At 39.0% G+C, this 15,827-nt stretch overlaps 1 protein-coding gene across 3 annotated transcripts in view; it reads right to left on the bottom strand.

Moving 5' to 3' along the window:
- Window positions 1-15,827, bottom strand: part of KAT2B (lysine acetyltransferase 2B) — a 117,680-nt gene that overhangs the window by 27,305 nt on the left and 74,548 nt on the right. For all 3 annotated transcript variants that reach the window (XM_023207309.2, XM_023207311.1, XM_023207310.2), the window contains exons 7-11: window positions 12,688-12,794; window positions 7,695-7,820; window positions 4,360-4,496; window positions 1,345-1,553; window positions 208-334 (exon numbers count right to left, since the gene is read on the bottom strand). In XM_023207309.2, the coding sequence (XP_023063077.1) occupies window positions 208-334; window positions 1,345-1,553; window positions 4,360-4,496; window positions 7,695-7,820; window positions 12,688-12,794 (706 nt within the window). The remainder of the gene's footprint in view (window positions 1-207; window positions 335-1,344; window positions 1,554-4,359; window positions 4,497-7,694; window positions 7,821-12,687; window positions 12,795-15,827) is intronic.

Here is a 15,827-nt window from a genome sequence, read left to right on the forward strand (position 1 = left end):
CCCGTGGAAAAATTGTCTTCCATGAAACCAGTCCCTGGTGCCAAAAAGGTTGGGGACCGTTGGAGTGAGAGGACTATTCCCAGAAAGTCCTTAACTCCACTCTGAACCTTCTCTGGACATGGCACAGAGAAATCTTCCCAAGCTCCGCAGGCCTTAGTGAGAAGCCCCACATTCTGCTTTTCTTCTAAGACCTTGAGTTACCCTTACCTTGACTTGCTCGTTGGAGGTTACAGCACAGAAGACAATCTCTGTGAATCCTTGAGATGGGAACATACGGAAACAGATACCACCAATAACACGGCCATCTTTAATTAAAGCAAGGGTTTTGTGTTTCCTGAAAGAACAAGATTATGTCAAAGTTTTACCTATCCTACTTATACAAATATACTTTTTGGGGTGTTCCTTATTAACCAACTAAGAAAGAGGGACATGTCCTAAGTTTCTATAGAAACTTCCTTCATGTAGCCCCTATCTCACTAGACTACCCTTTTATCTGAACTTTTTAGAGCAAGCTTGACTGCACAAGACGTCATCAGCACTCCCATCAGAACAAAGCACCAGTCACCTAAGAAGTGCCTGAGGTTTAAAATAGAGAACAGTGTATGTGCGGAGGTGCTCTGGAACTGGCACACCCAGTGCCAAGGAGGGGTCAGGAGAGAGCAGGAAGTCATGGACAAACATGATATGTGTCTCTGAAGAGTTAAGTCTTATTCCAAAATATTACAGAAACATTATGAAAAAGAATTTAAAATCTACATATACAATTTGTGAAACTTTGCATTATGGAATCCTTCCCTCTGTGTAAAGCATCACTCTGAATTGTCACAGGCATGGATCACAGTCCCCAGAGGCTACTGGGCTATATATGTTAAAATAAATTCAATTAGAGAAGTTTAGTTTGGGGTTTTGTGTGTGTGTGTGTGTGTGTGTGTGTGTTTAAAGCAATGGATTTTCAAAGTTAACCTGTCTTATATCCCAATAATTGCCCACAGACCTGGGCAATAATGGCACCTAGTTAAGATACCAAAACCAGTATTTTGACTATGAAAAAAGTAGAATATCTTAGTGTTACATTCTCTCACTGCTATAAAGAATGAAGCACAGGATAGTCATCAGCGATGTAAAATACAAAGTTTCATTATCATTAACAAGAAAATTTGTAAATTGTTTAAAATTCATCTTAGCACTTTCAGACATGAAAATTAGCTTGGTGTAGCTCTGTATCCACAGCAAGACAGGAGCAGTGGTATTCGGTGGATGACTATGGCTAACTTTCACTATCTAAGTAGTTCCTCTTTCATTTAAAAAGAAAATAAGGAAGAAGGAACAGAAAGTACCACTTACGGGTCAAAGACGAGCCGTGTGATGTACTCTTTTGGCATTCGGGGCAGCTGGTGGGAGAAAACGTTCTGTAGGCCAACCAGCCACATGAGGATCTTCTTGTTTGGTTTCTGGTTGAGGGAATTGCCAACGACGTGAAATTCAATTACACCCCTGCGCTCTTCCAACCTTGCCGCCTCATCCCTGGCCGAGTGTGCTGACAGAAAATTGGTCTGAGTGCAAGAGACAGGAAAAAATTACACAGAGCTATTCTCTCAAGACAGTGAGGATGGGACACATCCAAGCTTCTCATCTTTGTTCTAATAAGATACACATTTGTGGATTTTCAGAGTCTTAAATTCACACATGTGTGCACACATACACACAGAGACACATACACATACAAGTTATGAAGACAAGACAGAAAAGGCAGGTAGAGCATTTTGAGAAACTGGAGTATTATATGTGTATATGGATGATATTCAGTGTAGATTAGGGGCCAGCAAAATTTTCTGTGAAGGGCCATATAGAAAATAAAATAGACATTGTGAGCCATAAGGTCTTTGTCACAACTACTCCTTCATCTGCTATAATGCAAAAGCATCCACAGACAATATGTTAAAGAATGGGTGCAGTACTGTTCCAATAAAACTTTGTTTAAAAATACAGTAAGCAGACAAAATGTGGCCTGTGGGTTATTGTTTGCCAACTTCTGGCTTAAAGGAATCCTCTCCAGCTGAGCTTTAAGGACCGTTAAGATGATAGATTCAAATTCTCATTACAGGCCCAATAGTAGCACTCATGAATATACTCTTAACACTTCTTTTTAAAGAACAGGTTTTTTTCCAGAGAATATCTGTTGAGTTACACTCAACCATAGCTGGAAGCACAATCATGTGCCAGCACTTATGCTCCCCATCTTATTTAATCTGCCCAGTGGTTTGCAAGTAAATGCTCCACAAACAGCTCTTCAGGTAAGGAAGGCCCTAACTGGTGACACTTCATCTCATTAGTCCAGAACTGGCTATCCAGGTAACCAGGTGCCATGGTGGTCAATTTCAAGCTACCAACATATGGAACAACCAGCTCACAAAATTCCTAAAAATTTAACAATTTTCTTTGCATTCCAGTACAAGCCAGCTCCAGTACACTACTAAATATTAATATATCCAAAATATTTTGAAACATGTGATTGCATCCTGATGTAGTTTGAATATGTGCCCCCTCCAAATTCATGCTGAAATGCAATCTCCAATGCTGGAGGTGGGGCCTAGTGGGAAGTGTTGGATCATCAGGGCAGATCCCTCATGAATGGCCTAGCACCATCCCCTTGTTGATGAATGAGTTATTGCTCAGTTAGTTCATAGGAGATTTGGTGGTTTAAAGGGGTCTGGCTCCTCCTCCTCACTCTCTTGTTCCCCCTCTCACCATGTGATGTGATTGCCTGCTCCCACTTCACCCTGCACCATGAGTAGAAGTTCCCTGAGGCCTCACCAGAAGCTGAGCAGATGCTGATGCCATTCTTGTACAGTCTGCAGAACTGTGAGCCAATTAAAGCTCTTTTCAAAAAAAAATAAATTACCAAGTCTCAGGTATTTCTTTGTAGCAATGCAATAGACTAGTACAAATTCCCATTTTAGAGCTGAAAAAAACTAAACTCAGCTAATCTGCAATGTTACTAAATCCCTAAAAAAACTATAGTCTTAAGCCCTCACAGACTGGATATCTAGAAGGAAATGGAAAGATCATTTTAGGAAAAGATTTTTCTATCACAACATTCTGGTTCTCTGAAGTATCCTCAATATCATAAAATAAATACTTAAGGAAACATGGCAAATTGAAAATTAACACTGTAATATAATCTCCAAGCCATTTTTTCATTTCCTGGAAGCTGTCACAAATGTCTTAAGACAGGCATGTCTAAAGAAGTGTCATTGCTTTGCATGCCCTCAGATGCAAGGCAATGAGATGACAGAAGCACTTTTACCAAAAATGCCTTACTTGAATCTAATCCTTAGTAAACAATCAAGAAATCCAAAAAGAGGGACCTTACACAAAACTAGCGACCAAGACTCTTCACCAATGGCAGTGCTGCCAAAGACCAAAACAGAGCTGGGGAGTTGTTTTAAAGGAGACTAAAGAAATGAAGAGAGAAGAATTAAATGCAATGCACAATCCCTAACTGATCCTTCAACAACAACAACAAAGGTTATAACGGACATCATCTGGATATATGGGAAATTTAAATACGGTTTTATATTAAGCCAGAGGTCAGCAAACTTTTCAGTGAAAAGCCAGATAATAAATATTTCATACTTTGCAAGCCACACATTCCCCATCTCAATTATTCAAATTTACAGTTGTAATGCAAAGACAGCTGCAGACAATATGTTTTAATAAAACTTTATTTGAAAAAACAGCCAGTGGACCAGATTTGGCTTGCAGGCTGTAATTCACCAACCCTGTATTAGAAAATATTGTAACCATGCTAAATTTTCTAACAGTAATGACTGCATTGTGGTTATGTAAGAGAATAGCTTCCTTATGAGATACAGTACATGCAAAAATTGTTAGGGGTGAAGTATTACGACATGTGTTTTTAATTCTGAAATGGTTCCAAATGGTTCATGGGAAGCAGGGAGAGAAAGAGAAAAGAGCATATGGGGAGGCGCAGGGAGAAAGAGAAAGCAAATGTGGCATAATGTTAACTGCTGAATCTAAGTGAAGAGTCTATGGATTTTTATCACAGCATTTTTGCAACATTTATGAGGGCTTGAAATTTTTCAAGATAAAAAGCTGGGAACGATGCCTTCAACTGTGAGATTATTAGTAAGTGGACCTGTGATGTGATATTCATCAAGGGGAATTACCTCTTGATCAGTTGTTCCTGCCCTCTCCACACTGACCACCAGGTTAAATGCAAACCAGGGTAGCATAACATGTTAACTCTCAGCATTAGCATCCCCACTTCTGACAGCTGGAGTGGCCAGGAGAGCAGAAGAGGTCTACCAGCTGGCTGCCCAGGTTTACCCTGCTGACCTCTGGTCCAAGCATTGCTGCAGGGTCCGTGATGGTAGACATAACCTCGTTGATTAATTCCATCGGAATATCCCCCATAACTCGGGGTCTCTTGGCCTCCTCCAGAACATGAGAATCAGTCATTTTCCTCTTTTCTCCTGTGATGAGCAAAATAAAAGGCAAACAATGGGTGGTTCTAAACAAATAATACACGCTGACTAATTTTCTAAGAGCACTGATGGGTATGGAGGTCAATTCTATCCTTACCACCAGGGGAAGGGGTGACAAAGGAAGATAGGAAAGAGAAGGGATTAGCTCACAATAACTGCCAACCCAATTCATTCTGAATATTCTCTACTTTCTATGATGCTTTTTAACTAGATACATGAAATATTAAGGTACATGTTTCTTCATCTGCAAATGCAAAGGGGTGATTCTAGCTATTGTTTGTTAGTACTATCTAATATAGTCTCTTCGAGGTCAGAGAACATGGTCCATATGACACCAAAGTGTCAAAATGTTTTGAAATTTGCCTTATGGCCTAAAATAAGATCAGTCTTTTGTAAATGTGCAGTGTCTTCTTGGAAAGAACGTGTATTTTCACATTTTGATCTCTATAACTCCATTAGCTCAAGTTTACTGATCACGTTGTATGGGCTTCCACAGCCTTACTGATATTTTTGTCTGACCTATGAATTACTCAGTTGTTTGTTTAAACCCTCAACTGTTGGTTGATTTATTTCTCCTTGAAGTCATGTTAATTCCGCACCCCCCACCCCCAACCCACCATATATGTATGGAAATCAGTTTGCATTAGGCTTTGGGCTTTATTGGTTAGTTATTGCTATGTAATAAACCAACCCCAAATGCAGTCCTAAAACCATAATAACTTACTATCATAGCTCATTCATTTGGTGTGTTTACTGATGGGTGGCTGATTTCAACCAGTCTCATTCAATCTTGGCAGGCTTGCTCATGAGTCTACCCATTGACTGGAATCTCTGCTGGGCTTGGCTATACACACACACACACGTATGCATATGTATGTATATATATTATGTATATATGTCTAATATTATATATTTGAAATATACCATAAATTGTTTTATTTTTAATAAACAATGAACTTAATTTATTATAAAATGACACACTTCATCTTTTACAATGCTTTTTTGCCTTAAAATGATACCTCACAAAGTGAGCACGGCCACTAGTCTATCAAGTAGATGCAATCTCACCATTCCACACAATAGGAGAGACCATGCAAAGGCAAAGAGAACTTTCTTCTACTTTCCTCATGAGATTGCATGGTAGGTTTTTTTCTCCTTTCTATTCTCATGTTTGGTTTTTCCAGTTTTTTCCAGACATAACATGTATTTATTTTTTCAAGTAAATTTTTTGAATTTTTAAGATGTCTAGATCTAATTTATTTCCTCACATGTGAATCCCACTGCTATCTCAATATAACATTCTCCACATAGCACTCTCACTATCTTTAGTTGAAAAGGAGCAGAACAATATAAAGCAACTTGACTGTAGAATATTCTTCCAGAAATATTACATATTATTTACTAAATGGCTTTTGTCGAGTTCTTTTTTTTACAATTCTTTTGTTGTTTGTTTTTGGAAACAAGTAACAATATTTTCAGATATTTGACCAATAAGTCCTCAAATTCCATGATTCTCTAAGAGTAATGCTGAAAACTATTTATTTCATGGCTGGGGTTTGTTAATTGATATGCCCTCCGCTTGTTACGCTGCTAATGGTGTTTATGATTTTTTTAAAAAATCTGAGGCTGACCCAAGCTTAGTGGTAGAGTTTCTGCATGGATTAGTGATATCTCCCTTGGAAGTGAAAGGGAATGGTGGCATATGCTAAATATTTGGTACTTCTTATATTATAAGGTCCTCTTCTTTCCCTCTTTCATGGTACTTCTTTTATTTAAAAATTGGGTCACATCCAAGATTTGTCTGATGTCAAGTCTGTGGACAGAAAAGCAACCTTCAAAACATTCTCTAACTGTGAAATGCTTCTAGGATCAAGAGATATTTTTGCCCATGTGGCAGATTACACTAATGGCCAAATTATTTACCCTCCTGGAATCTACACACTTTGCCATGTAACTTTGCAGTGATTCCTACGAAAGGAATAGACTACCTTTTTCCACTTCTCTACCTCTCAACTCTGAGTTCAACTATGTGACTTGCTTTGGACGACAGAATGAGGCAGAAGTCAGCAGGGCATGGTGGCTCACACCTGTAATCCCAGCACTTTGGAAGGCCGAGACAGGTGGATCACCTGAGGTCAGGAGTTTGAGACCAGCCTGACCAATATGGGAAAAACTTGTCTCCACTAAAAATACAAAAATTAGCCGGGCGTGGTGGTGGGCACCTGTGATCCCAGCTACTCAGGAGGCTGAGGCAGGAGAATCGCTTAAACCCAGGAGGCGGAGGCTGCAGTGAGCTGAGATTGCACCACTGCACTCCAGCCTGGGTGACAGTGTGAGACTCCATCTCAAATAAAAATAGAAGAAAAAAAAAAAGAATGTGGCAGAAGCAACGGTTTACAAGTTCCGAGCCTAGGCTTCAAGAGACTGTGTATTTCTTCCTGCCCTCTCTCTTCAGAAGAAGGACATGTTCCGGGTAGCCTAATAGTCCCAGGAAAATTATGAGAAATATGTAAAGCAGAGTTGCTTCAGCTTAAGTGCTCTAGCCAAGCCAAGCCCAAAACAGATATTATAATCAATAGGTAACTTGCAAGCAAGCCTAGCCAAGATTGAGTGAGACTAGCTGAAATCAGCCAACTCTCAGGCAACACACCAAATGAGTGAGCTATGACAATAAGTTATTACAGTTTTCTTTTTGTTTTTATTTGTTTTTGTTTTTGAGATGGAGTCTCACTCTGTTGCCCAGGCTGGAGTGCAGTGGCACCATCTCTGCTCACTGCAAGCTCCGCCTCCTGGGTTTACGCCATTCTCCTGCCTCAGCCTCCGGAGTAGCTGGGACTACAGATGCCTGCCACCACGCCCAGCTAATTTTTTGTATTTTTAGTAGAGACGGGGTTTCACCGTGTTAGTCAGGATGCTCTCGATCTCCTGACCTCGTGATCCACCCACCTCGGCCTCCCAAAGTGCTGGGATTATAGGCGTGAGCCACCGCGCCCAGCCAGTTATTACAGTTTTAAGATGGTAATAACTAACCAGTACAGCCAAAAGCCTAATACAAAGTGATTTCTGGCCATTAAAATCCTGGACATGCAGAAACTGTAGTTGGTTTAAGTCTACCTTTTGCACTCCTCAGGTAATAGAACTCCTAGGGCAAGTCACAGCCCTGTCTTACCCCTCTTAAGAGCTTACCTGGGTTTGCCTCAAGTCCAGAAGAGGCTTTGCAGGCAGGACTGCTGCTCCCTGCATTTGACTGCTCAAGAGAAGATGAGGTTGAATTGTATGAAATTGTCCCAGCCACAGGAGGTGGACTGATAACTGCCCAGGCAAAAGGAGAAGAAGGTGTTAGATGACTGACTCCTTTCTTAGGCAACAAGAAACCAAGTGCAATGGGACTACCCCATTCCTGCCCAATGTCACAAAATAAGTCATCTTTAAAACATAAGCCAAAGGCATCAAAATAACAAAGACAGTAGGGATTAAAACTCATTAAACAGAATGAGGATATCTGAGTCCATATTGATAAAATAATAAATGAATAAATAAATAAATAAATAAGTGGAGATGAGGAAAGCTCAAGAATACCAACAAAGAAATAAGGAAAGAATGGTGGAAGTGAGTTAAAAAAAAAAAAAATCACTATTTGGCAGCCACCATATGATAACTGATTTGAGGAAGATCATGTGTGTAGGCTAAACCTGGTGAATATAATTTTGATGAAGACAAGATATTTATACAGTCTCAAAATATCTCCCCACAAAAGTATTTCTTTTTATTAAAAAGGAAAGGTAGTAATACTGCAGTAGAGAAAGCCGGTGACCACCACCAGAACCATGTGATCAAACTTAATACCAACAATGATGGGACAAGCCAACATCATATGCCTCCTGATGCAATGGAAAATTTGCAATAAACCACATTATTGAGACAAGAGGCAAAAACAGAAGACAGCATAGAGCTTAGATAACAATACTACATCAACGTTAAATTTGCTGACAGAAAACTATAGTTTTTACGTTAGAGAATATATGAGAGACATCAAAATTACTAAAGGTGCATGATGTTTGTAACTTTCAATTAATTTAGGAGAAAAAAAATATATATAATATATATTTTGAAAAATATATATATTACATATTTGTATATTATATATTTTTAAAAACATTATATATAGCTTTTTATATAAAAAATATATATTTTTAAAAGTATATATTATATATATATAGCTTTTTTTTTAACGAAAGTTTCACTCTCGTCGCCCAGGCTGGAGTGCAGTGGTGCAATCTCGGCTCACTGCAACCTTCTCTGCCTCCCCGGTTCAAGCTATTCTCCTGCCTCAGCCTCCCGAGTAGCTGAGATTACAGGCGGCTGCCACCACTCCCGGCTAATTTTTTGTATTTTTAGTAGAGATAAGGTTTTGCCATGTTGAGCAGGCTGGTCTCAAACTCCTGACCTCAGGTGATCCGTCCACCTCGGCCTCCTAAAGTGCTGGGATTATAGGCATGAGCCACCATACCTGGCCTATATGTCTCTCCCTTTCTCTTTCTTTTTCTCCTCTCTCTCTACTCCTCCCCTAAGTTTTATATATACATATACACACACAAACACACACAAATTTAGGAGAAAATATATATATCTATATATAAATAATATATAATATATATTTACATATGTGAATATTTGTATATTATGTATTTGTATATTATATATAAATAAAAATATATATCTTATATATATTTATTTTTTCTCCTAAATTATATATATATATATGTAAATAACTTAAGGGAAGAGTAGAGAGAGAATAAAAGAGAAAAAGAAAGGATAGAGAAAGGGTAATAATAAAGCAAGGATGGCAAAATGTTAACAATTGGTTTATAACCAGGTAAAGGATATAAAATATACAGGATTTCTTTGTCCTCTTCTTGTAACTCTACTGTGAGTTTGATAGTATTTCCAAACAAAAAGGATTTTTATGTTTTTGTTTTTTTAGAAAAGGCCATTGTAGGCCAGGTGCGGTGGCTCACGCCTGTAATCCCAGCACTTTGGGAGGCCGAGACGGGCGGATCACGAGGTCAGGAGATTGAGAGCATCCTGACTAACACGGTGAAACCCCGCCTCTACGAAAAATACAAAAATCAGCAGGGCATGGTGGCAGGCATCTGTAGTCCCAGCTACTCCGGAGGCTGAGGCAGGAGAATGGCGTGAACCCGGGAGGCGGAGCTTGCAGTGAGCTGAGAGCCGGCCACTGCACTCCAGCCTGGGCGACAGAGTGAGACTCCATCTCAGAAAAAAAAAAAAAAAAAGGCCTTACAGAGTAGAATGCTGCTTTGCTAGCTGTGTTGCTGACTAGTAGCTGATGAGGTGAGAGGTGACAAGGGGTATAGACATTCTCAAAAACACTGGTCACACACAAGACACAGCATGGCAGTACAGACAATTGTCAGAGAGAATATTCATCTAACTTTCAACACAGCCACAATTCAGTCAACAAGGACATTCCGAGCAGCCAAGAAGGCAATAAAATAAGTAAACCAAGTAAGAGAGATACCAACCCATAGCACTTCTAACTGAATAGCTAGTGGTTTGTCAAAAATCAGAATATACGAAAGTGCCATGCTCTATGTTTTTTTCTCCCAATATATAGACCTTCTGAATTTCAAAGCATACTGGAGTGATTCTGAACAAAGAGAAAGCTCTGGTGATTCAGAAGACATCTGAGTATCTTGTAAAATTTCAGATCCATCCTTATGAATGTCATTTATCACAGTTGCATCGACGCACAGACATGCTAATTAAGTAGATGATTACACTCTTCTTTTCCCCCAAGAGAACACATTGCAATTACAGTAGAACAAGAGAAGACAGCCCGCTTCTGACGGCTTCAGGTAATACTAAAGTGTACAATCCAACTTAACCTGGTGACAATCTTAGCCACAGAAAAAAGAATAAAATTTCCACACGATCACAGACAACAACCTCTTCCTTCTCCATCCTGTACTATGACAGATAACAATGTGGCTGGAAGTTGAGCAGATTGGAGAATTTTGAGCAAACAAGGGTAAAGGGAAGTTTTCACATACAGAGAAATCCTCTCCACAGACCCACCAAAGGAGAACTATATTGATCCTGCTGAATAACTCTGGTCCCCCACTGCCTGGAGGAAACTGTTCTTCACTCATTCCTTCCACAAGTGTATGCTGTATATTGACAGCACACACCAAGATGGTGTGATGTAGTGGTTAGAGTTCTGGCTCTCTTACTACAGTGTAATATTGAGGAATTAAATATGGATGTGAAACCCAGTTCCGTCACTTACAAGGTCTATCTTGGGCAATTTGTTGCTCCTCCTTGAGCTTCTATTTCCTCAACTATGTAAAGGAGATCATAATTCCAACCTCCCAGGGTTTGTGAAAAGGCTTAAAGATACCAACGAAGCTTCTGAGCCAAGCACTTAATAAATGTATCAATTATTGCGACAAAACTGGGTCTCTGACCATCAAAAAGCTGCATCCACAGGAGATAAAAGACATACAGAAAAAATGGGGCTAGGATAATATGAGGTGAGTATTGTCTAACACAGTCATTCTCAAATGTCGCTGCACATTAAAATTACCTGGGGGTTTTTTAAAAGTTCCAATGTCCAGGCCACACCCCAGGACAATAATCTCACACTCTCTTGGAATGGCACTCAGAAATCAGTATACAGTGCATTTTAAATTCCATGGGTGATTCCATTGTGCAGTCATGTTTGAGAACCAAGGATAGGATATATTCAAGGCTCTGTGAAAGTCTGGAAGAAAAGAGATCCAGTCCTTGCTAGAAGGGATGGGAGAACTTAGGAAAGAGTTTGCAGAAGAAATGCCATTTGAAAGTTAGGTGAAATCAAATCAAAGGTAAAGTGAATAGCACAGGTACAGAGGGAGCAATGCAAAGGATATGTCCAGTAACCACAGAAAACATGTCTACTAAATGCTGATTGCTCAACTGTAGAAGAAACATGTAATAGGCACAGACAGGCCCCAAAGCACTATAGGTTTTGGATCAGAGATACATGAAATTATGACCTCAGGTTATAAAAAAGAAAAAAAAAGGACACAAATATGTTTTTGACATGTTTTTGGTAATGAGCTCAAACAAAAAGAGTATGATTCAAATAAAATTCCTCATTCACTAGTACTTTGGTTTGTAGGGATGTAGTTATATTTACACCTAAACTTGAGCTCTAGATGAAAACCTTTTTCAAAAATCACCTCTCAAATGCACTGTGCTGAGTTAAAGTTATTAGTCTCAATAAGCTGTCTACTATATGATTCCACTCCTATGACTTTCTGGAAAAGGCAAAACTATAAGAACAAAAAAACAGATCACTAGTTGCCAGAGCTCGAGGTAGGACTACGAATGCACTACAGAGAGGTACAAGGGAATCTGTCTGGAAGGAGGCCACTGTTCTATATTTTGATGGCAGTGGTAATTACTCAAATATATGTGTTTGTCAAAACACAGCACGGTAAAAAGAGTACATTTTACTACATATAAATTATACTTCAATTTTGTTTTTAAAGCAAGAATAAATCTTTTTTTCTTTGCTGGAGGCATTAGAGGCAATACTCACAAGCCCCCATATTACACATTGACCTAGAGCACTACAAAAAAACTCTTGACATCAAAATTTTGCATCCTGTCTTTCCCCATAGCCAGATATAAACTGTTTCGGCATTTCTTGCCAAACTTCTCCATGGAGTCTTCCTAGTGTCAAAGGCAGGAATTCAGATCCTCTTTCTGGGATCACTGTGACTCCAGAAGGCACCTGTCTTCCTTCCTCACAAAATGCCAACTGATGCCACTGGCTGATTTAAGCAATAGCAAGGATGCCCTGTCCCCACAGGGAAGTAGTTCACATCCTGAGACTCAAGACTGCCATTCTCACTCACTATCCACCATTATACCTGGTGGTAACTTGATGTACAAAACAGATACCACAGATGAAGAGGTCAGATGGAGACTTGATTCCTAGGTGTGTCTAGCCATCGACTGAGACTATAATTGGGTTTGGAAAGAGCCAGCATTTGACTATAGAGCTAAGCTCATTTGACTATAGAGTTAAGTATAAGTTGCAGTTCACTGCAACTTACACGTCAGGTTGGCCTTCCTGGTTGTTCTCTGATTTATGTAAAAGGAAACTTACCTGTTTGGATGCCTAGCTGGCTGGTTCTGGATGAGGCTGAGAGAAAATCCTGATCCCAGATGGGAGAGTTTTGACTATAAACTTCTTCTTCTAGCATGGACAGAAATCTAGACACAAGAGTAATAGCAATAAGATTTAAAAAAAAAAAACAAAAAAACTACTGTAAGGACAACAGCCCTAATAATCTGTGGCAATCACCTTAACATCAGTGCCTCAAACCTTCAATCAGAAATATAATGGAGGATTACAACTGAAATTACAATTTAGTTGGGCAGCCCTGGTATATACAAATACAGAAATGCATTTATACAAATGTTTACTCTTTTGACCCTGCATAGTTTAACACAACATAGGATACAGACACATGAATTACATCAGTAGAAATTCATTAATCTTCCTCAGTGAATCTCAGAGCATGATTTCAGCCCTCCATATAGCTGCATTGTCACTGTCATTACCTTCACAAAAGTTACTAATATTTACTGAGTGCTTACTTTGTGCCTGCACTGCTCTAAGAACTTCTTACTGAATCCTCACATCAACTCTATGAGTTATATTTTCTATTTTTATTTGTCACGCACATGTATAGCTCTTACTACATGATAGGCAGTGTTGTAAGTGGTTGATGTATACTAACTCACTTGATCTTTTTAACAACCCTATGAGATAAAATTCATACCCATTTCACAGATGAAGAAAGTAGGGCACAGAGAAGTTAAATAACTGGATCAAATTCCTGCAACTAGTAAATGGCAGGATCAGGATTGGAACCAGTAACTAATTAATTACTAGGCTAACTTTAAACCAAATGGATCTCAAGTTTTGGCAACCCATAGAAATCATCTGGAAACCTTATTAGAAATACAGATGCTTATCAGAATAGGGCAGGTGATTTTAAAAACTTAAAAATTAAAAGAGAAAAAAAGAAAAAAGAAATACACATACCTAAGTCCCTCTGAGGCTTACTGATTTTTTTTTCGCCAATAAGTGGGGGAAAAACAGAAATATCTAAAAGCACTAAAAATAGTTCAGAGTGGTGAAGCTATCAGTGGTCTTCTTCATTTTTTCCCCTGGACCAAATTTTCTTCACTTTTAGAGTGAAATATAGATACAAAACTTAAAAAAATCTTTGTAATTAGGTGAATAGGGAAAGAGGCACATGTTAAAGCCAACTGGGAAAAAAGGCAGCACATATGAAGAATACGAAGAAAAGAATGTAAGCCCTGAAAATGCATCTGAGAATTGCAGAGACCTCCCTGGGTGCTGGGAATCCGGTCCCAGCTCTAACTCTGAAACAGTGCCCAAGACTCAATAATACCTCAGGTTTCAACATGTGTGGTTCTGCTGCCAAAACTGTAGGTATAAATCTCCAACAGCCTTAAATGTTGTCATATTCGGTGGAAAGGGATTTAAAAGGAGAAGTGGGTGGTAGTTTTACCCCACCATTAGTAATAGAGAAGAAAAGAAGGCAGCATGGATGTTTTAGCTCTTAGCATAAGCATGCCAGAACTATGGGCTGAGGGAACAAAACACACTATAATTAGCAAATATCTGCAAGAAGCAAAATGAATTTGTTATGGGAAAAATGTTATTATGCAAAGTAACTAAAATTTCTCTTTAAATACCATAACAGGTGTTGGGAAGGGAGGAGTCTTCTTTGTCCCTTGACTCAGAGACAGAATGACAGCTATCACCTGAAAACATAAAATGCTGCTTATATAGCAAATGTAATAGATACATAAGTAAGAAAACTGCTTTAGTCTCTATGGAAAGGAGCTTACGTCAGTTAAAAGACACTGAAATACATGAGTGTGCCCTAATTTCATAACCCGTTTTGGGAGCAACATCCAAACTGCAGTTTAAGTGCTTCAGAATCTCCCTCCACAGAGGACAACAAAATGTTCATGTCATGACTTAGTCTCATGTACTGGTTCTCTAAAGAAAATTCTGACAATCAGGTTGCTGAAATATATGTGCAAATAGTAGGTGTTCTGCCAAAGCCCATCAGAATTACTCATGACATCTATCTAAGGTTTAGGATTTGGGTTAAAATGCCATGGAATCTTCAGTCAATTTCTCTCAGAAAACCATTTTGTTTTGTTGTTGCTTTGTTGTTTTTGTTGTTTTGTTGTTTTGATTGTTGTTTTGAACCTTATTGTTATGAATTAAAACTCTATCTTTAGTGAGACAAAAATTCTGTAATCTAATAATACTATCTGAGTAATAAAAATCTAGTTTCTCAAACAAAACAGGGTTTCACAATCTTTCATCAAAGAATACTTCCTCTCAAATTCTATTCTCTACATCAGCAGTTCAGAATGGTGTGGGAAAGGAAGGCTATATCATACCTAGCCAGCCTTTTCAAATTACGCCTTTTACCTTCCTGACCAAATGCTGATCTAGGCAGAATGACAACCACAAAATGAACTGTCTCATTCATTTCTCGCTGTTATTGCTCCATGAGAAGTCATCAACTGCACCCTTGGCCTATCTCACCAGCATCCAACCTCTTAGCTTAAATTTTTGGTTCTTAGTATTAAAAATGCATTTCCAAGGCCAGTGGTGCAGCACCGCAACTTTCTATTGCTTTGAAGCATTTCCTTCCCTTTAAAATATTTAAATGATTATTTATGCCTCGGAGCTCTGTCAGGTGCAAGAAGCAAGAAGCACCAAAGTATGCATATTCTACAAGAAATTCAGTATAGAGGTTCAAAGGTCATGCTGAAGGAGGTCTCTATTCCTCTTCATCCCTGCTTTTGCAGTCTAGTTTCCAAAGAGTGGGGGGAAGTCTACTACAGCTGAGGCAGGGATGGTTCACCAGTGCTTAGAAAAAGTTGGAGAAATTGAATGGGAAAAAAAAAAGCCACTTGACTACTTTTGCACCATTTCTGAGTGGCTGGAAAATGTACCTAAACATTCTCCCTCATCTTTCTAGAGCTTCCTGGCCGCTGAATATACAAAAGAAAGCACTGCTCCATTCTATAAGAGTCAGAGACAATGACTCAGGTAGGATGAGGAGGGGATAAGGGAGCAATGACGGCAGTCAACCCAAAGTCAGGCTAATAAACGGACTGGAAAATACCCAAGAAGATTCACAAAGGGAACTGAGGGTCTTTTCTCCCTCCCCCTTGGAATGCTTT

This window comes from Piliocolobus tephrosceles, chromosome 2 (genome assembly GCF_002776525.5).
Source record: "Piliocolobus tephrosceles isolate RC106 chromosome 2, ASM277652v3, whole genome shotgun sequence".
In the NCBI taxonomy this organism is placed as follows: Eukaryota; Metazoa; Chordata; class Mammalia; order Primates; family Cercopithecidae; genus Piliocolobus; species Piliocolobus tephrosceles.